The 22893-nt window shown below is 47.1% G+C and overlaps 1 protein-coding gene across 1 annotated transcript in view; it reads left to right on the top strand.

Annotated features, from left to right (window-relative positions):
- Positions 1-21542: 21542 nt before the first annotated feature.
- LOC123143883 (F-box/kelch-repeat protein OR23) overlaps positions 21543-22893 on the top strand; it is an 11229-nt gene continuing 9878 nt past the window's right edge. The window contains exon 1 of the mRNA XM_044562880.1: positions 21543-22585. Coding sequence (XP_044418815.1) covers positions 21609-22585 — 977 coding nt within the window. The 5' untranslated portion in view covers positions 21543-21608. The remainder of the gene's footprint in view (positions 22586-22893) is intronic.

The raw sequence follows: 22893 nt of genomic DNA on the forward strand, positions 1-22893 counted from the left end.
ATGACTTTACACATTTCTTCAGCTTCAGTGATTAAGTCATTGCCAAGAAGTTGGCGTTCACCAGTCTCTGACCAATTGAGAGGAGTACGGCACTTTCTGCCATAGAGAATCTCGAATGGGGCCTTGCCCGAACTCGCTTGGAAGCTGTTGTTGTAGGAGAATTCAGCATATGGAAGACAATCTTCCCATTTCATGCCAAAGGAAATGACACACGCCCTGAGCATATCTTCAAGAATTTGATTGACTCGCTCGACTTGGCCACTAGTTTGAGGGTGGAAAGCTGTGCTGAAGCGAATGTTTGTGCCCATGGCCTTCTGGAAGGAGTCCCAGAACTTAGAGGTGAAGATGCTTCCACGATCTGAAGAAATCAATTGTGGAATGCCATGCAAAGAGACAATCCTGGAGGTGTAGAGCTCTGCCAGCTGAGCTGCTGTGATGGATTCTTTGATTGGAAGGAAATGAGCCACTTTAGAGCTTGTCAATGACAACAAAGATAGCATCATTTCCGCGCTTGGACTTTGGAAAGCCAGTCACGAAGTCCATTTCGATATGATCAAACTTCCATTCTGGGATAGCAAGAGGTTGGAGGAGACCAGCTGGTCGTTGGTGTTCTGCTTTCACTCTTCGGCAGACATCACATTCATTCACGAATTGAGCAATTTCTCGCTTCATTCGAGTCCACCAATACGACTGCTTGAGGTCATGATACATCTTCGTACTTCCAGGATGAATGGAAAAGAGAGAATTGTGCGCCTCGTTCATTATGACTTCCCTTAGATCACCTTTAGGAACCACAATTCGGTCCTCGAAGAACAAAGTGTCTCTGTCATCAATGCGATAGCACTTGTATTTGGAAAGACCCTTGTCGATACCACGTTTCACCTTCTTCACCATGGCATCAAGGAGTTGTGCCTCACGAATTTGGTCTTCCAAAGTAGGAGATACTATGAGGTTGGCAAGAAAGCCTTGAGGAACAACTTGGAGATTCAGCTTGCGGAAAGCTTCACAAAGATCCGGTTGGAAAGGCTTGAGAATTAAGTTGTTGCAATAAGCCTTCCTGCTTAAGGCATCTGCAATGACATTTGCTTTGCCTGGAGTATATTCGATACTCGGATTGTACTCTTGAATCATTTCGACCCATCGAGTCTGCCTGAGGTTGAGGTTGGGCTGAGTGAAAATATACTTGAGACTCTTGTGATCAGTGAAAATGTCCACTTGTCTTCCCAACAAGAGATGTCTCCACGTAATCAATGCATGGACAACTGCCGCCAACTCAAGATCGTGAGTGGGGTAGTTCTTCTCGTTGGGTTTCAACTGCCGAGAGGTATAGGCCACAACTTTCTTCTCTTGCATTAAGACAGCACCGAGACCTTGGAGAGAAGCATCACAGAAAACTTCATACGGCTTGGATTCATCAGGAGGAGTCAAGACAGGAGCTGTGACTAGTTTCTCTTTGAGAGTGTTGAAAGCAACGTCACACTCAGGAGACCAGACATACTTCACATGCTTCTGTACGAGGTTGGAAAGAGGCTTTGCAATCTTGGAGAAATTCTCAATGAATCTTCGGCAATAGCTTGCAAGACCCAGAAAACTGCGGAGCTGCTTGACATTTTGAGGAGGTTCCCAATCGAGAACTGCGGACACCTTCTCGGGGTTAACAGCGATGCCCTTGGCAGAGATGATGTGACCAAGGAAAAGAACTTCATCGAGCCAAAACTCACATTTGGAGAACTTCGCATAGAATTGATACTCTCTGAGCTTGTCGAGCACCAATCGCAAATGTTTGGCATGATCCTGCTTATTCTTGGAGAAGACCAAGATATCATCGAGATACACCAGAACGAATTCATTGGTATAGGGGTTGAAGATGAAATTCATCATCCGAGAGAACACCGGAGGAGCATTGACAAGGCCGAAAGACACGACAGTATATTCATAAGAACCAAAGCTTGTTCTGAATGCTGTCTTGGGAATATCTTCTTCACGAATGCGAATCTGATGATAACCCATACGAAGGTCAAGCTTCGAGAATACTTTAGCACCTTTGAGTTGCTCAAAAAGCTCATTGATGTTGGGAAGTGGATACTTGTTCTTAATTGTCTTCTTGTTCAATTTTGTTGCCATGTAACTTGATGCTAGAGAGAGATCCATGCATATTTTGGAGATGTTCAGTAAGGATGTTTTGTATCTAGGGTTGTAATTGATCCATTCCTGCAATTTTTTGCAATTTTAGAGTAACATAGCATGACTCAATCTTGCTCTACTTTTGCCATAAAATATTTCTGGCAGATTCTTAACATGATGCATTTTTGCCAAGCTTATTGTAGTTGATCCATACATGCTATGTAATTTTTCTTGCCATGGATAGCTTCATAAACATGCCATGTTGCTATAGGTATGATTGCTTTGTCATGCATTGCTATGTAGTGAGTGCATCAAGCTCACAAAGAGGCCTACATATTAATATTTCTGCCATGCTCTGTTTTCTGCTAAGTCTGAAACCTGATAACGAAACTTGCTATGTTTACATGCTTGCCATCATATCCTCTGGTCCTTTTTGGCTTATGGTCAGTAAGGGACTTTTGTCATGCGCATTTAGTAGAAAACTACCATGCCTTGTGTTGCAATGTTAAGTTCCTGTAGCATGTTGACTCCATGCTCTGAACATTGCTACCTGATGCTGTTTTCTGCCATGTCCAGTTTTTCACCAAGTCTGTGAACCTGTAATCTTTTGCACTTTTGCCATGCTTGTTTGAGCTTGATATGTTATGAACTAGCAGTAGCTCAGTGTTCATCTTTTGTCAAGAATCTCCTGTAGATTACTGCCATGTGCTTTGTTGCTATGTCGGGGTGCTGTAGCTTTGTTACTTGTTGCATTTTAAGTGCTATCTTGCTGTTTATCGCAGATTAGTGTCATTCTTGTTTTGCTTGCCATTTGCAAACCGTGCATCCGATTCCGGTGATCTTTATATCGATTTCGACCGAAATCATCTCATCTTTCCAGTGGCATGCTTGGTTTGCCAAGTTACTGCCATGTTCATCTTTTTCCTTCCGGAGCACGCTTTTGCATCGCATATCATATCTTGCATTTCGTACATGTTGCATCATGTTGCTTGTGCATTTCTCGTTGTTGATTGTGGTTCCGTTTGTTTGTGTTCTTGTCTTGGGTAGAGCCGGGAGACGAGTTCGTGAACGAGGAACCTGTCGAGTACGCTTACGAGGATCAAGCTTTCGACAACTCTGAGAATCTTGCAGGCAAATGACCACCCCTCGAAATCACTTTTATCTTTGCTATGCTAGTTGTTCGCTCTATTGCCATGCTCCGCTACCTATCACTTGCTATATCATGTCTCCTATTTTAGCCATGTCAGCCCTAACCATCCTTTCCTAGCAAACCGTTGTTTGGCTAAGTTACCGCTTTTGCTCAGCCCCTCTTATAGCGTTGCTAGTTGCAAGTGAAGTTGAAGTTTGTTCCATGTCGGAACATGGATATGTTGGGATATCACAATATCTCTTATTTAATTAATGCATCTATATATTTGGTGAAGGGTGGAAGGCTCGGCCTTATGCCTGGTGTTTTGTTCCACTCTTGCCGCCCTAGTTACTGTTATACCGGGATTATGTTCCTTGAGTTTGCGTTCCTTACGCGGTCGGGTGATTTATGGGACCCCCTTGACAGTTCGCCTTGAATAAAACTCCTCCAGCATGGCCCAACCTTGGTTTTACAAGTTGCTACCTAAGCCTTTTTCCCCCGGGTTTTCGCGAGCCCGAGGGTCATCTTATTTTAACCCCCCCGGGCCAGTGCTCCTTCGAGTGTTGGTCCGAACCGAGCAGCCTGCGGGGCCACCTCGGGGAAGCTCGAGGTCTGGTTTTACTCGTAGCTTGACTTATCCGGTGTGCCCTGAGAACGAGATATGTGCAGCTCCTATCGGGATTTGTCGGCACATTCGGGCGGCTTTGCTGGTCTTGTTTTACCATTGTCGAGATGTCTTGTAAACCGGGATTCTGAGACTGATCGGGTCTTTCCGGGAGAAGGTTTATCCTTCGTTAACCGTGAGAGCTTATGATGGGCTAAGTTGGGACACCCCTGCAGGGTATTATCTTTCGAAAGCCGTGCCCGCGGTTATGAGGCAGATGGGAATTTGTTAATGTCCGGTTGTAGATAACTTGTCACTTGACCCAATTAAAATACACCAAGTGCGTGAGTAACCGTGATGGTCTCTTCTCGGCGGAGTCCGGGAAGTGAACACGGTCTGAGTTATGTATGACGTAAGTAGGTGTTCAGGACCACTTCTTGGTCATTGCTAGATGACGTCCGTTCCGTTGCTTCTCTTCTCGCTCTCATTTGCGCAAGTTAGCCACCATATATGCTTTTGCCGCTGCAGCTCCACCTCACTACTCCCCCCGTTTTCCTACAAGCTTAAATAGTCTTGATCTCGCGAGTGTGAGATTGCTGAGTCCCCGTGACTCACAGATTCTACCAAAACAGTTGCAGGTGCCGACGATGCCAGTGCAGACGATGGCGTCGATCTCAAGTGGGAGTTCGACGAGGAACGTGGTCGTTACTATGTGTCTTTTCCTGATGATCAGTAGTGGAGCCCAGTTGGGACGATCGGGGATCTAGCATTTGGGGTTGTCTTATTTTCATCTGGATTTTGACCGTAGTCGGTCTATATGATTGATTTTGGATGATGTATGATGATATTTATGTATTGTGTGAAGTGGCGATTGTAAGCCAACTCTTTATCCCATTCTTGTTCATTACATGGGATTGTGTGAAGATGACCCTTCTTGCGACAAAACCACTATGCGGTTATGCCTCTAAGTCGTGCCTCGACACATGGGAGATATAGCCGCATCGTGGGCGTTACATGCCCGATGATCGGCAAGCCATTGAGATAAATGGATCTTTAAGAAGAAGACGGACATGGACGGTAATGTTACCGTCTATGAAGCTCGACTTGTGGCAAAGAGTATTTTCACAAGTTCAAGGAGTTGACTACAATGAGTTTTTTCTCATCTGTAGCGATTCTTAGGTCCGTCGGAATCATGTTAGCATTAGCTACATTTATGAAATCTGGCAGATTGATGTCAAAACAAGTTTCCTTACCAGTTTTTAGTGAGGAAAGGTTGTATGTGATACAATCAGAAAGGTTTTGTCGATCCTAAGGATGCTAAAAGGTATGCTAGCTCCAGCAATCCTTCCATGGATTAGAGCAAGCATCTCGGAGTCAGAATATACGCTTTGATGGGGTGATCAAAGTTTTTGGGTTTATACAAAGTTTGTTAGAAACTTGTGTTTACAATAAAGTGAGTGGGAGCGCTACAACATTTCTGATAAGTATATGTGAATGACATATTGTTGATCCGAAATGATGTAAAATTTCTGGAAAGCATAAAGGGTTGTTTGAAAGGAGTTTTTCAAAGGAAGACCTGGATAAAGCTGCTTACATATTGGGCATCAAGATCCATAGAGATAGATCAAGACACCTGATGATACTTTCAAAAGACAGCACACCTTGACATGATTTTGAAAGAGTTCAAAATAGATCAGCAAAGAAGGAGTTCTTGGCTGTGTTACAAGGTGTGAGTATTGAGTGAGACTCAAGACCTGACCACAGCGGAAGATAGAGAAAGGACGAAGGTCGTCCCCTATGCTTTAGACATAGGCTCTATAGTATGCTATGCTGTGTACCGCACATGTAGTGTGCCTTGCCATGAGTTGGTCAAGAGGGTACAATGGTGATCCGGGAAAGGATCTCATGACAGCGGTCGAACTTATCCTTAGTACCTAGTGGATTAAGGAATTTTCTCGATTATGGAGGTGGAAAGGAGTTCGTCGTAAAGGGTTACGTCGATGCGAACTTTGACACTAATCCGGATGACTCTGAGTAGTAAACCGGATTCGTATAGTAGAGCAATTATTTGAAATGGCTCCAAATAGCGCGTGGTAGCATCCACAAGATGACATAGATATTCGTAAAGCACACGGTTCTGAAAGGTTCAGACCCGTTGACTAATAACCTCTCTCACAAGCATAACATGACCAAACCAGAACACATTGAGTGATAATCACATAGTGATGTGAACTAGATTGTTGACTCTAGTAAACTCTTTAGATGTTGGTCACATGGTGATGTGACCAGTGAATGTTAATCACATGGTGATGTGAACTAGATTATTGACTCTAGTGCAAGTGGGAGACTGTTGGAAATATGCCCTAGAGGCAATAATAAATGGTTATTATTATATTTCTTTGTTCATGGTAATTGTCTATTATTCATGCTATAATTGTATTGTCCGGAAATCGTAATACATGTGTGAATACATAGACCACAACCTGTCCCTAGTAAGCCTCTAGTTGACTAGCTCGTTGATCAACAGATAGTCATGGTTTCCTGACTATGGACATTGGATGTCATTGATAACGGGATCACATCATTAGGAGAATGATGTGATGGAGAAGACCCAATCCTAAGCATAGCATAAAAGATCGTGTAGTTTCGTTTGCTAGAGCTTTTCCAATGTCAAGTATCTTTTCCTTAGACCATGAGATCGTGCAACTCCCGGATACCGTAGGAGGGCTTTGGGTGTGCCAAACGTCACAACGTAACTGGGTGACTATAAAGGTGCACTACGGGTATCTCCGAAAGTGTCTGTTGGGTTGGCACGGATCGAGACTGGGATTTGTCACTCCGTGTAATGGAGAGGTATCTCTGGGCCCACTCGGTAATGCATCATCATAATGAGCTCAATGTGACTAAGGCGTTAGTCACGGGATCGTGCATTGCGGTACGAGTAAAGAGACTTGCCGGTAACGAGATTGAACAAGGTATTGGGATACCGACGATCGAATCTCGGGCAAGTAACATACCGATTGACAAAGGGAATTGCATACGGATTGATTGAATCCTCGACACCATGGTTCATCCGATGAGATCATCATGGAACATGTGGGAGCCAACATGGGTATCCAGATCCCGTTGTTGGTTATTGACCGGAGAGGCGTCTCGGTCATGTCTGCATGTCTCCCGAACCCGTAGGGTCTACACACTTAAGGTCCGGTGACGCTAGGGTTGTAGAGATATATGTATGCGGAAACCCGAAAGTTGTTCGGAGTCCCGGATGAGATCCCGAACGTCACGAGAGGTTCCGGAATGGTCCGGAGGTGAAGAATTATATATAGGAAGTCAAGTTTCGGCCACCGGGAAAGTTTCGGGGGTTACCGGTATTGTACCGGGACCACCGGAAGGGTCCCGGGGGTCCACCGGGTGGGGCCACCTGTCCCGGAGGGCCCCGTGGGCTGAAAGTGGAAGGGAACCAGCCCTTAGTGGGCTGGGGCGCCCCCCTTGGGCCTTTCCTCATGCGCCTAGGGTTGGGAACCCTAGGGGAGGAGCTTCCCCCTTGCCTTGGGGGGCAAGGCACCCCTTTCCACCCCTTGGCCGCCGCCCCCAACCCTAGATGGGTTTTGGCCGGACCCCTCCCAATGGGGCCTATATAAAGGGGGGGAGGGAGGGCAGCAACCTACAGCCTTGGGCGCCTCCCTCCTCCCCTGCAACACCTCTCTCTCTCTCTCGCAGAAGCTCGGCGAAGCCCTGCCGGAGACCCGCTACATCCACCACCACGCCGTCGTGCTGCTGGATCTCCATCAACCTCTCCTTCCCCCTTGCTGGATCAAGAAGGAGGAGACGTCGCTGCACCGTACGTGTGTTGAACGCGGAGGTGCCGTCCGTTCGGCACTCGGTCATCGGTGATTTGGATCACGGCGAGTACGACTCCGTCATCCACGTTCATTGGAACGCTTCCGCTCACGATCTACAAGGGTATGTAGATGCACTCCCTTCCCCTCGTTGCTAGTACACTCCATAGATGCATCTTGGTGAGCGTAGGAAAATTTTAAAATTATGCTACGATTCCCAACAGCATCACCCCTCCTCGTGGACCCCGTCTGCCACCGTTTGTTGGACCAAGGCCACACCCGAGTCCTTATGGACCGCAAGCTCCACAGGACCGACTGTTTCCAGATGATCATGTTCAGCTCCCAGGACATGGCGGTGATTTCTATGAAGATTACTACGGAGATGTCTGAGTTGGTGGTAGTTCCACTAGTATTGTAACAGTTGTATTCCCCACAGCCCTGCGTGTCTTGTGGGATACGACTTGGTGTGTATCACGTTCCGGAGGTGTAGAAAAATAATGTATAGGAGCTTGGAATGCCTCTGATGAGATGTATCGTCTTTCATCATAGCTGTACTCTAGCCTGGACTTGTACTAAACTATGTATGGCGTGTATGACCGTTGGTATATGTATGTCAGTTGCTATATTACCATGTCATACTGATGATCATCTCTGCACTCCGTGTTATCCATTACATTCCGCATTTCCCTGCCAAGAATTTAGCCATCCTTGTCTAAACCGTTATCTTGTTTCTCCTAGGATGGTCAACACCCGCAACAACCCTGCTGTCCAGGCGCAGGGTGAAGCCAATGCAGTTAGGGGGGAGAATCTGCCTCAACCGCCTTCTCTGGCCGAAGTTATGCTGGAGGCAGAAAGAAACAAGCGTGAGACTAACCGCTTGCTAGAGCGAATTGAGCAGAATACTGCACGTCATCAGAGGAACGACTTGGTGTCCATCAATGACTTTATCAAGTTGTACCCACCGAAGTTTAACCATTCCGTCGAGCCCCTCGATGCGGATGATTGTCTTTGCAGCATCACCCATAAGCTACGTTCTGCCAACGTAGCCGAAGCTGATAAGGTTACCTACGCTGCCTATCACCTCGAAGGCCCTGCTAGCCTTTGGTGGGAAAACTTTGAGGCTATGCGCCCAGCCGGCCAAATCACTACTTGGGCTGAATTCAGTGAGGCTTTCCATGAGCATCACATTCCGGAGGGTCTCATAGATCGTAAGCGGGAAGAATTCTGCAACTTCACCCAAGGCAGACTGACTGTGGATGCATACAGCCGTGAGTTTGGAAATCTAGCACGCTATGCTCCTGAAGAGGTATCCACCGACGCCAAGAAGCAGGCAAGGTTCCGCAAGGGACTTAGCCCCGAGCTTCGCCGTGATCTTCGTCTGCACGAGTGCACCTCTTTCCAGAAATTGGTCAATAAGGCCATCAGTGCTGAGACAGGACAGACTGACTATGACGCTACACGCAAGCACTCTCGCGATTTTGGTTCCTCATCCGGCTCCGGATCTCAGAAGCGCTGGGTCTGGATTCCAAACACTGCTCTGCCACCTAAGTTCACTCCGAGGCCATCCTTCGAGGCGCCTCACCCCAACCAGCAGTATGCACCGCCCAAGGTCTATGGTGGCCCCGCTGCTAATGCTGCTCCACGCCCCAATGTTGTGACATGCTTCAAGTGTGGAGAAACGGGTCACTATTTGCGCGAGTGCCCCCGAAACAATCCCAATCAACCTGGACAGACCGTTGGCCGTGGTAAGCCAGCAGGAAAGACTTACTACGCCAAGCCAGCCACCACTGCACGTGGCCATGTCAATTATGTTTCAGCCGAAGAAACTCATGAGGATCCCAACGTCGTCCTTGGTACGCTCCTTGTTAATTGCCATCCGGCAACTGTTCTTTTTGATACTGGAGCATCTCATTCATTTATCTCTGAGAGCTATGCTCGATTGCACAACACCACATTTTGTGACATGCCCACCTCCATGGTAATTCAAACCCCCGGTTCTAAGTGGCAAACCTCTAGGATAAGCCATGGAAATGAAATTCTTGTCGACAGATTGGTCATCCTTGCATCGCTAATAGCTCTCAAGTCCTCGGACATAAATATCATCTTGGGTATGGACTGGATGTCAGCTCATTATGCTAAGATTGATTGCTCTACTAGAACTGTTCAACTCACCCATCCGTCGGGCAAGACAGTCAATGTTTTGACCCGAGTGTCTAAGCGTCAGCTTTACTCATTAAATGCCAACCCTCTTCCAGACCTTGAAGATGTTCTGGTAGTCCGCGACTTCCCGGATGTCTTTCCAGAAGAACTGCCAGGTATTCCACCTGACAGGGATGTCGAGTTCGTGATAGACCTTGTTCCAGGAACCGTCCCAATCTCTAGAAGACCTTATAAGATGGCACCCCTAGAGCTAGCCGAGCTTAAGAAACAACTCGATGAGTCCTTAAAAAGGGTTTCATCCGTCCTAGTTCTTCTTCGTGGGCTTGCCCCGTCCTCTTCGTCAAGAAGAAGGATGGTACGGATCGGATGGTTGTAGATTACCGACCTGTCAACCTAGTCACTATCAAGAACAAGTATCCGCTCCCCAGGATCAACGACCTGTATGATCAGCTCGCTGGATCCTCAGTCTTCTCTAAAATGGATTTGAGGTTAGGCTACCATCAAATAAAAATCAAGAACGGGGACATTCCTAAAACGGCCTTTGTTACTTGTTATGGCCAATACGAGTACACCGTCATGTCCTTCGGTCTAACCAATGCTCCAGCCACCTTCTCTCGGTTAATGAACTCGATCTTCATGGAGTATTTGGATAAATTCGTCGTAGTATACCTCGATGATATACTCATCTACTCCAAGAATGAGGAAGAACATGCCGAGCATCTAAGACTAGTATTGACGAAACTTCGAGAGCATCGCCTTTATGCTAAATTCTCTAAGTGTGAATTCTGGTTGCCAGAAGTGACCTATCTAGGCCATGTAATCTCTGGTAAGGGTATTGCTGTCAATCCCGAGCGAGTTCAAGCCGTCCTTGACTGGACTCCACCTGAATCGGTCAAGCAAGTTCGGAGTTTCCTTGGCTTAGCGAGCTACTGTCGCCGCTTCGTCGAGAATTTCTCCAAGGTTGCTAAACCTCTAACTGAACTCCTCAAGAAAGATAAAAAGTTCGAGTGGACCCCATAGTGCGAGTTCAGCTTCCAGGAACTGAAAAGACGCCTGACATCTGCTCCCGTACTCATACCACCAGATTTTTCTAAGGACTTTGTTATCTATTGCGACGCCTCGCGACAAGGACTAGGTTGCATACTCATGCAAGATCGTCATGTGATTGCCTACGCTTCCCGACAGTTGCGTCCACATGAGGATAATTATCCCACACATGATCTAGAGCTTGCAGCCGTAGTCCATGCACTCAAAACATGGCGACATTACCTTCTCGGTAACCGTTGCGAGATTTTCACCGATCACCAAAGTCTAAAATACATTTTCACCCAACCGGATTTGAATCTCAGGCAAAGACGTTGGGTCGAGCTGATCACAGATTACGACTTAGGAATAACTTACACCCCGGGCAAAGCCAACGTCATGGCTGATGCGCTAAGTCGTAAATCTTATTGTAACAACTTGATGTTACAACAAAGTCAACCACTTCTCCACGAGGAATTCTGTAAGCTTAACCTTCACATTATTCCTCGAGGGTTCCTATCCACCCTGGTGGCGAAACCTACCCTTATGGATCAGATCATCAAAGCTCAGAAGGTAGATCCGGGAATCTCCCGTATTAAGAGAAACATCAAGAAAGGAGTTGCGGATTGTTTCTCCGTTGATGACCAAGGTGTTGTGTTCTTTGGAGACCGTCTAGTGATTCCCAAGGTACGCAACCTGAGGCGATTGATCCTTAAGGAAGCTCATGAATCTCCTCTCACCATTCATCCCGGTAGTACTAAAATGTATCAAGACCTACGCCAGAGGTTTTGGTGGACTAGGATGAAGAGAGAAATTGCTCAATACATTGCTAATTGCGACGTCTGTCGTCGTGGTAAAGCAGAGCATCAACGGCCTGCTGGCACCCTTCAACCTTTGGCTATTCCTGAATGGAAATGGGATAAAGTCGGTATGGATTTCATTACCGGGTTTCCCAGGACCAAGAGAGGGAATAATGCTATCTTCGTTGTTATCGATCGTCTTTCCAAAGTAGCCCACTTCCTACCTGTTCGTGAGAGTATAACCGCGAGCCAGCTAGCTGACTTGTACATCTCTCGAATAGTGTCTCTTCATGGTGTTCCATTGGAAATTAACTCAGACCGTGGAAATCTCTTCACCTCTCGATTTTGGGAAAGTTTCCAGAATGCTATGGGAACTCGTCTCTCCTTTAGCACCACCTTCCACCCTCAATCAAGTGGTCAGGTAGAACGAGTTAATCAAATTCTGGAGGATATGCTCCGAGCTTCTGTCATCTCTTTCGGCATGGATTGGGAGAAATGCCTTCCATTCACCGAGTTCGCTTATAACAATAGTTATCAAGCTAGCTTGGGCAAAGCTCCTTTCGAGGTTCTCTATGGACGAAAATGTCGAACGCCTCTTAACTGGTCAGAAACCGGGGAAAGACAACTCTTTGGCCCGGATATGATTCAGGAAGAAGAGGAGCAGGTTCGCATTATTCGTGAGAAATTGAAAACAGCCCAATCTCGCCAAAAGAGCCATTATGACCGCAAACATAAGGCTATGACTTTTGAGGTTGACGAGAAGGCTTACCTTCGGGTTACTCCTTTAAAGGGAACCCATCGATTCGGTATCAAAGGCAAATTGGCTCCTCGTTACATTGGACCCTTTCGCATTCTTGCCAAGTGAGGAGAAGTTGCCTACCAATTGGAACTACCTCCGCATCTTTCCAAGGTTCATGACGTCTTCCACGTTTCGCAACTCAGGAGTTGCTTCTCAGATCCTATCCGTGGAGTGGACCACGAAACGCTTGATCTCCAAGATAATCTCACATATCGGGAATATCCCGTTCGAATCCTTGATCAAGCTGAGCGTACCACTCGACGCCAAAACATCAAGTTTCTCAAGGTTCAATGGTCACACCATTCCGAGAAAGAAGCTACTTGGGAAAGGGAGGATCGTCTTCGACTTGAGTACCCCACCTTCTTCCCAACGGATCCTAAATCTCGGGACGAGATTCTTTTGAGTGGGGGTGAGTTGTCACATCCTAGCTAGTTCATGCATTAGAGTGTTGCATCATGTCTACTTTTCACAGAAACTTGAAATGGGGATGACAGAAACCCCCAGCACCCCCCTGAACACAACTAGGGTTTACTAAAATCCTTTTCAATGAACCTGAAATGCCCTCCATAAATGTTCACCATCTTTGGTCCTGGCTAAACCCTCTGCCAAAAATGGTTTCATATTTTTGGAGGCTATTCTGGATTTTGCACCAAGCCATGAGTATTTGCATTTGGGCAATTTAAATCCTATAAATATTTTAAAATGCCCAAATAATCTTGAAGGTATTTTTAGGCTGTTGAGAATATTTTCAAATGTGCCTCTGAATATTTTCAGGTTTTTCCTAAATGGAATAGTATTTCTACTATTTCAAAACACAGAACAGAAACAAATAAAAAGAAAAACAGAAAGCAGAGAGGGAAACTTACCTGGCAGCCCACCTGGCAGCCCAGCACTGTGCTGGCCCATGGCCAGTCAGCTGCTTGCTCCCGCCAGAGCAGGCAGAGAGGTGACGCCGGCGTGCGCGAGCTCGCCATGGCGCCACCTGCTTGCCGCCTCGCCCGTGGACGAGCTGGACGACCTCCACGTCGCGCCCCTGAGCCCCTGGACACCTACATTCGTCCCCTGCACCTCTCCCTCGCCTTCCTCCACCATGGCCGACGCAGCCGCTGCCACCTCGCCGGCGTAGCCGTAGCCACCGCCGTCTCCGCGTCACCTGACCGTGTCCAGCAGCTCCGCCGTCGCCTTCTCCTTCGAGCAAGTCGAGCCCCGAAGCCATTGCTTCGACCTCGCCTTCACTGCCCACCGCCGGAGATCCCCTTCGCCGTCTCCACCGCAGCAGTTCGTCCCCGACAGCGCCACCTAGCTCATCGCCTCTGCCGTGAGCTTCTGCCCCTTCCCCATTCTCTCATTCTTGCTGCCGCCCTTTGCTTCGACCGTAACCAGCAACACCGCACACGCCGCCGCACGAGCTCGTCGCCGACGAGGCTCCGGTGACCAAATGGTCCAGTGCATATGTCTGTCATCTTCGTGAGCACTTGCAGCACCCGTAGAGACTAACCATTGATCCTCCTGTGCACCGTGTCGTCGTTTTCGTCGGCACCCGAACTCCGGCGGCCGCAAAAGAGCTCGCCGCCGTCGACTCCGGCCACCCCAGGCCCAACCACGGCCACCAACGGACGCGTCGTTGCGTCAGCTACCCGTGGAGCCCAACGGTGCCCCGTAGAGCAAACCCAAGGCACAGGAGCGCCGCTGACCTCGCCGGCGGCTAACTGCCGGCGTGTTAGGCCCGTTGACGAGGGGTTTGACTCCCCTGGGTCGTTGACATGTGGGGCCAGCCCCTGTTAATTTCCTAGTTTAGATTAACTAAAATAGGATTAGCCCTGTGACACTGACAGACGGGTCCCACCGTTCAGGTTTGACCTGGACCGCCCAGTTGACTTGCTGACGTCATCATGACACACTGCTGACGCAATAAGTAATTTAATTACTGGAATTATTCTTATACAGGAAATTCCAGAAAATATCACAAACTTCAAAAAATCATAGAAAATAATCTATAGCTCAGAATGAAAAGATTTATATATGAAAAATGATCAGAAAAATCCATTCTATCCATCTGTACTAGTTTCATGCATGTTTAAGCAAATTAACCTACTGTTTAATGCAGAACAAGATATAGAACTAACATGGGCCATTTATGAACTTGGAATTTGAATCTTTGATTCAAAATAGTCCAAACCCATCTAGTCTTAGTTGCATTAGCCCAATACATCCATTTTGCCATGTCTCATGCATGCATCATATTGTTGCACTTTGCTTGGTGTTGATTGTGCTTCGATGTGTTCATCGTGGTAGGTTCTGCCTCCGAGGATATTCACGAGTATCCAACTGAAGGGCAGCATTCCACCACCACTCCGTCAGGCAAACAACCCATTGATCATTTCGATACAATCCCATCTTCTCGCTTCTGCTCTCATTTACTGCATTAAGACAACGCGATTCAAACTGCTGTGTGTTGCGGTAGTTGAACCCACTTTCCTTTGCATGACCTGTCATTGCCACAGTAACTAGATGAAACCCACTAGCATGTGTAGGAGTTGATTGAGCCATGTTGTGTTCCTACAATGCTATGCTTGCTACGCTTAGAGTCGTGTCAGGTCTGGCTCATCAGGGTGATGAACTAGAGTGAAAGCGTGTGTCGGTAATGAGAGTGAGGTGTTGAATACGATTTGGTAAAGGTATCGATGGGAGGCCATGTAGGAGTACATGGTGGGTTGTTTCATTGAGACCATCCCTAAGAACTGAGATCTGTATGCGTGATTTAAGATTCAGCTACTACCACACATTGGGCCCGAAACCAATGGACCCCCTCGGCTTCTTAATCACCCTTGTCCTGTGTCCAGGAGTTGCACGTAGTTTCTGGTGTTTGTAGTAAGCTGGAGGCCGTGGACAACGCTGACCAAGGGGTGGGCTGTGATGCGGTAGGCTCGTGGCACGGTGTACCGAGTCGCCCGTTTGGTGTCCGGGAACCCTGCACACATCGTTTGGGGCCGTATGTGGAAACCTCGGCCGGACTCCCTGCGGATGGAACCTGAATAGGCGATAAACCTGGACTAGAGACTTGAGTGTTTAGGTAGGCTGTGGCCGACACCCACGTTGGGCTTCCGCTTGAAGGTTGCCGAGTACATGTCGTGTAGCGACGGTAAGTGGTGAGAGCGTGTGTGACGGAGTACACCCCTGCAGGGTATAAAACTATTCGAATAGCCGCGTCCGCGGTAAAGGACTACTTGGTCGCTTATGCAGTTCATAGAAAAGTAAATGGATACTACTAAAAGCCTCAAGATAAGTGTGAGTACCGCGGATGGCTCTCTCGTGGGATGACGAGGGAGGATCCACGGTGGAGTATTGAAATGGTGATTAGTGGACTCGTGTGCGAAAACTATTTTACAAGTGGTGTCTCGTAAGATAGCTTAGCCAAGAGTCAAAGCTGGCTTGCTGCAATAACTCCACTACCTTCTTGAGAATGAGCATGTATAGTAGGATCTGTTGTAAGACTTGCTGAGTACCTTTGTACTCATGTTGCTTCAATTACTATTTTCAGACAACAACACCGCCCCTTCCGATGGTTCTATGTAGAACTCGACGACGACGAGTGACTTGCCACCAAGGTGGTGATCTAGGCTTGCGAAGGGCCTACGTAGATAGACAGGCTTCGTCAAGCCTTCTTTCTTTCTAGTGTCTGTACCCAGACAAGTTGCTTCCGCATGTGTTTGTATGATTGTATGAGTTGAGTGTCGGGTCATGTGACCCCTATCTGTATGAACATGTTATGTAAGGCTCTCTGGAGCCCTTTAAATAAAGTACTTGGAGTTGTAGAGTTTTGTTGTGATGCCATGTTGTATTTACACATATCGAGCATATTGTGTGTATGATTGAAATGCTTGGTATGTGTGGGATCCGACAATCTAGTTGTTTATCCTTGGCAGCCTCTCTTATGGGGAAATGTAGTCTAGTGCCTCCTTGAGCCATAGTAGTCCGCTACAGCCCGGTTCACCGGAGTCCTGCTAGCCCAGCACTACTGCTCTGGACACTTGACTGGCCGGCATGTGTTTCATATCGTTCCTGTGTCTGTCCCTTCGGGGAAATGTCACGCGGTGACATCCGGAGTCCTGCCTAGCCTGCTACAGCCCGGGTTCCCGGAGTCCTGTTAGCCCAGTGCTACAGCCCGGATTCACACGCTGCTGACCGACACGTTCGATGTTGATTCATGTATGCCTGTCCCCATACGTTAGTGCCGCTTTGGGTTCATGACTAGCCATGTCGGCCCGGATTCTCTGTCATATGGATGCTAGCGACATTGTCATATACGTGAGCCAAAAGGCGCAAACGGTCCCGGGCCATGGTAAGGCGACACCCGTGGGAGTACCGTGCGTGAGGCCGCAATGTGATATGAGGTGTTACAGGCTAGATCGGTGTGACTTAGAATCGGGGTCCTGACACGGATGCACATTCACGAGTTCACCATGTGTAATCAGTAATTAATCTAGTAGCATAGTAGGACTATACTGACAAATAAGTTGGCACCTTAAGCCACCTACGATTCTCAAACTGAACAATCGAAACTGCATTTCTCAGTTACTGTTGGTGTGCATTTGTTAATTCCATGATGGATGCATATGTAACTTGGCGGCTTCCATGTATTATAATACATTGAAATGGTTCGAAACGAAAAAGTCAATACAATGCTCATACAATTTATTTATTTATTGAAAATAAAATCCATCTGAAAAATAGATAATTCATGAGCTTATTATGTAAGTAGCTTTGAGATTCCATCTATACATAATTTATTTTTAATTTGTACCCCGTGTATTACCCAATTCATGACTTGTATTATTATGGTTATAACACTTTAACTCTTGTGGTGCCTTCCCAGGTGCCGCTGTCAACCATCGAGATCACCGCCGATCTCATCGGGGCTGAATTGTGCAACTACATTGGGGATTACTGTGAAAGCCCCTTCTCCTGGAAGGTTTGAGAAATCTTCCCGTTGGTTTTTGCGGCTTCCCTTCCGCGGTGATGGAGTCGAATCCGACAGATTTCGGGTAGGGGGTCCCGAGCTGGTAGTCTTGCCACGATGGTAACAGGGCACAAGAGGGCCGCAATGTTTACCCAAATTTAGTCCCTCTCGAAGATGTAAAACCTTTGTTGTATTGATTGTGGATGGGGTACAGAATGTAGGTTGATCTACCTCGAGATTGTGTATAAATGAGTTGGTTTTTCTCTACGAACTACACTCTCGGTTTATATAGACACCGGGGAACCAAGAGTTACACATAGAGCGAAGGGCGGATGCACATTCACAAGTTCACCATGTGTAATCAGTAATCAATCTAGCATAGTACGACTACATTGACAAATAAGTTGGCACCTTAAGCCACCTACAATTCTCAAACTGAACAGTCGAAACTGCATTTCTTAGTTATTGTTGGTGTGCATTTGTTAATTCCATGATGGATACATATGTAAGTTAGTGGCTTCTATGTTAATCCAGTGAAGTGGTCCGAAACAAAAAAAAGTCAATACAATGCTCAGACAATTTGCTATTTTCCTGAAAATAAAATACATTTAAAAAATAGAGAATTCATGATCTTATTATGTAAGTAGCTTTGAGATTCCATATATACACAATTCTATTTTAATTTGTACCCCATGTATTACCCATATCATGACTTGTATTGTTATGGTTATAATGCTTTAACTCTTGTGCTGCCTTCCCAAGTGCCATTGTTGGCCATCGAGATCACTGCCGATCTCGGGTTGAATTGTGCAACTACATCAGGGATTGCCGTGACAACACCTTCTCCTGGAAGGTTCGAGAGGTTTTTGCGGTTTTTGATTCTTCAACTACATCCAATTATCAGAGGTCTCCTGTTGGTTTTTGCGGCTTCCCTTTCGCGGTGACGGAGTCGAATCCGACTGATCTCGGGTAGGGGGTCGCGAGCTGGTAGCCTTAGGACGATGGTAACAGGGCACAAGGGGTACCCAGATTCAGGCCCTCTCGAAGATGTAAAACCCTACGACCTACTTTGTTTGTATTGATTGTGGATGGGGTACAGAATATAGGTTGATCCACTTTAAGATCGTGTATAAATGGGTTGCTTTTTCTCTACGGACTACACCCCTCGGTTTATATAGACACTGGAGTACCTAGGGTTACACATAGGCTGGTTACACCCGAAGATAAACGCGCCAAAGATTGCATTCATGCCTTGAAGTATGTGTCAAGTCTTCGGAAGATTTCATCTTGCACATAGGTCGGTTACATCCGAAGATAAACATGTCGAAGATTGCATTCATGCCTTGGAGTATGTTCCAAGTCTTCGGAAGATTTCATCTTGATTCCTCCATGGGGCCTGACGAATTTTGCCCACTGGTTGGTCATCTGGGGGTCCTCGACCCAACCCATGTCTCGGAGCCGACGTGGTTAACGCCCCCCTATTCAGGATACCATCATTAGCCCCTGACCCGGTCTTCAAGCCGAGGACTATCCTCATACGACTGTCGTTCATCTTAGGTCTTTGGCCTTGTAAATTGGTTCAGTCATCTTCTTTGGGTGTTTGTCTCCAAAGCGACCAAAATTGTCCGAGGAGCCCCAACTGAGCTTCCTAGGTTTTTTTTCTTTTCGTCAGATCCGAAGACCCTTTCAATGCCTAGTTATCTTAATGACGAAGTCTTCTTGTGTCGGGATGGGGGCACTGGTTTGGCCGTGTTCTGACAACTTCGACCAAACCTGAAGTGCTACCATGCACTGCAGAGCCGAAAGATGCCTTGAGTAATCATTATATCGTGTTAGTGCAGCTCGAGGCCATTGCTATTGGCACGTCTTGTAAATAAAGAGACCGGGCCCAGATTTTTGGCGTCATTACTAGCAAAAACCCTCGATTCACGTGCACATGTAACACATACCACATTGGGTACTTGTGAAATTTACTACCACATAGTCCGCCCCTTCAACGTTTTTTCTGGCTTATAAAAGGCGCACTGTAAAATAAATCAATCTCCACGCTTTCCATCTTGCTCCTGCTTCCATTATCCTCAAGCTCCAGTGCCCAAAGAACAAAGCAAGAAACTTCGGAGCCCCTTTCCCTCTCTCGGTTCTCTAGCGTTCTGCTACTCCCATTGGAGTTGTTGGATTCCCTAAAGAAGAAAGGTGATGTGTCACAACAGCAGAAAACATTTCCCTCAGTTAAGAACCAAAATTTATCGAACTAGTAGGAGTCTACAAGCTAACAATGTAAACAACACCCGCACACAAACACAAAACAAAATGCTTGCACCCAACTTGGCAAGGGGGTTGTCAGTCCCCTTGTCTTGCCAATAAAAGCAAATAGATAATGATAATAGTAAACGACAAAAAGTAAAGGAAAATAAAAAGAGCAAAATTATGAGAGCTTTGTATTAATGGAGAATGGACCCGGGAGCCATAGGTTCACTAGTGACATCTGTCTCAAAAGCAGGTAGTGGCATGGACAAATTACTGTTGGGTAACTGGCATAATAGTGGTAATTTATAACCATGATCATTCATGGCATAATTTACTAGAGGCATTACGTTCGTGAGAATTAGAGTGTTAATCCAACCGCATATAGTACTATTACTCTACCCCAAGACCGCTATCCAGCATGCATCTCAAAGTATTAAGTTTACAAGAAACAAAGTAACGCAATAAGCAAGATGACATAATGTAGACAAGAAGAAATCTAGCAATAAGATTAAACCCTGTCGTTTTATCCTTAGTGGCAACAATACAAAGGCGTGTAGAGCTGTATTAACGAGCTGCTCACCTCGTTCGGCTTGTTATAATTAAGCTCATCATCGTTAAGCTCGTTAATATTAATGAGCTAAAACCTCTGTTCAGCTCGCTTCATTATGGGCTTGTTATGCTCGCGAGTTTCATGAGTGCTCGTTAAGGTAATAAACAACACAGAAGAATCCCATGATCCCATAACAAATTCACAATAAAATAAATTAAATAAGGACGTTAAGGTAACAAAAACCATAAAAAAGGACCCCATAAAAAATTCAGAACGACATAAAATTAACAAGGATGTTTGGGTCCTAGCGGCTGGCTCCTGGTTGACTCTAGGGTCTCCTGACGGCTAGCTTCTAGGTCAGGAAGAAGTACCGAAGTGGACTGGGGTGCTAGGCCCCTAAGATGGGCTAACTAGCAACTCCTTTTGTTAGTGGGCTAATTTGAACTAGTGGTCTCATGTTAAACCTTTTAAAATTAGCGAGCTAAACGAGTTAGCTCGTGAAACTCGTTTGCTCGCTCGTTGAGCTCGATAATCTTAACGAGCAAAAAACATTTTCCGGCTTGGTTCATTAACTAATGAGCACAAGTTGAAACGAGCCGAACTATCAAGAGCTCATTATGCTCGCGAGCTTCGAGCTTTTCGTCCAGCCCTAAAGGCGTGTCTCCTCCACGTCTCCGCCTCGGCCCCCTCATCTCCCCATTCGATGACCTCTTCGAGGTCAGTGGAGTGGGGAATCGTCCCTTTTCAGTTTTCTTAGTTCTTGTAGGTCCTTTGTTTTCGTTATAGTTGTTTCCCTGACGAAATCGATGAGATGGTAGCGATGATGACGTGTTGAAATGAGATCTCTCTGGTCTCTCCCTTACATCACGATGTTCGATCCAGCTTTATGCGATTGGTGTTGTGAGATCTATTATCTCTTTTGAGATGTCAGAAGTTGATATACTTTCTCCGTTCAAATGAATAAGGCGCGCACACTTCTTAAAATTCAACTTTGACCGTAAGTTAGATCAATAGTGTATATTTTGATGACTTAAAACTAGACCATTGAAAACTTCTTTTCAATACGAATTCAACGGTATAATTTTTATCGACATATAATCCACATTTAATTGGTCTAATTTATGATCAAAGTTAAATTTTAAAATTTGTGCACGCTTTATTCATTGCGACGGAGGGAGTATCGATTAATTAAGGGAAGCCGTTGATTGGCTTTTGGTTTCTCCAGCCCTCTTGACTCGAAATAAAAAATAAATAAAAAAATAAATCCACCCAATTCTGTGGTAGGCCTTCAACGGACGCACAAAGACTCAAATAGCCTTCTCCCTTTTCACCGGTCATGACTTGTGAGCTTTGACGAGGTGGTGGATGGAATGGCCTCGCCGTCGTCCCCTAGCCGCCGGCTCGCCGGATCCCTAATCCTGCGGCCAGGCGCGGAGGGGTCTCTGATCCCGGGGCTCCCGGACGACGTCGCGGCCGTCATCCTCTGCCTGCTCACGTTCCCCGACCAGTCCCGCCTCCGCGCCACCTCCCGCGCGTGGCGGCTCCTCCTCTCCGCCGCGACGCTTCTCCCGCTCCGCCGCAGCCTCCGCCTGCCTTCCCGCCACCTCGTATGCCTTTTCCCCACCGACCCATCCCTCGCCTCCCCCATCCTGCTCGACCCCGCTGCCCCCACCGCCTGGTGGCCCCTTCCGCCGATCCCCTGCTCGCCGCAGCTATACGGCCTCGCCAATTTCGCCGCAATCGCTGTCGGGAGCCACCTCTACGTCCTCGGCGGTTCTCACTTCGACGCCCGGAGTTATCCCCTTGGCCACCCCCTACCCTCCGCCGCCGCCTACCGACTCGACCTCGCCCTCTCTCGTCACCGCTGGGAGCGTCTCCCGGACATGCACATCCCTCGCGGGAGCTTCGCCTGCGCTCCCGCGCCCGGCGGCGGGGTCGTCGTCGCCGGCGGCGGGTCCAGGCACCCGACGCTCCCCTCCTCTGGCAGCCGCACAAGCAGCACCGAGTGGTACGACGCCGCCACGCGTACCTGGCACATGGCCACGGCGATGCCCCGGGAGAGGGCCGGGTGCGTGGGATTCGTGGCGCACGGGGCAGGGGGTGTGGGAGAGGATGAATTCTGGGTGATGGGCGGGTACGACAGGTATACCACAGTGGGGGGAGTGGTGCCGAATGACCTCTACTGCCGGGACGCCATGGCGCTCGGACTGTGGAGCGGGAAGTGGAGGGAGATTGGGGATATGTGGGTGGAAGGGGAGAGACGTCGACTTGGGCCGGTGGCCGTCATCTCTGCAGAGGATGGGAAGGTTACAGATGTGTTCATGCTCGACGGAGACGATATCTTCAGGTCAGGCAATTTATCTCCGATTTGTTTGTAATTTGCCACAATATTAAGTATACACGATCCTGTTTGTCTTGCTTCAGTTTGTAGTTTATAGTTCGTATTATTGTGTTATTGTTTCCTTAATGCGTAGTTTCAATTATCTGTAGTTAATATAGTTTGTTTTTCTAGATGGTGGTTAAGTATACATGTCTGCCTATTTCACTGTAGTGATCAAATTTACTACTCGTTAATCTCGTATAGTTCATCAATGAAGAGTTTGGACAGATACATAGTTGTTATTGCTTCACCTTGTTCTTCTATTTGGCCACGCA

Source organism: Triticum aestivum, chromosome 6D, assembly GCF_018294505.1.
Source record: "Triticum aestivum cultivar Chinese Spring chromosome 6D, IWGSC CS RefSeq v2.1, whole genome shotgun sequence".
Lineage (NCBI taxonomy): Eukaryota > Viridiplantae > Streptophyta > Magnoliopsida > Poales > Poaceae > Triticum > Triticum aestivum.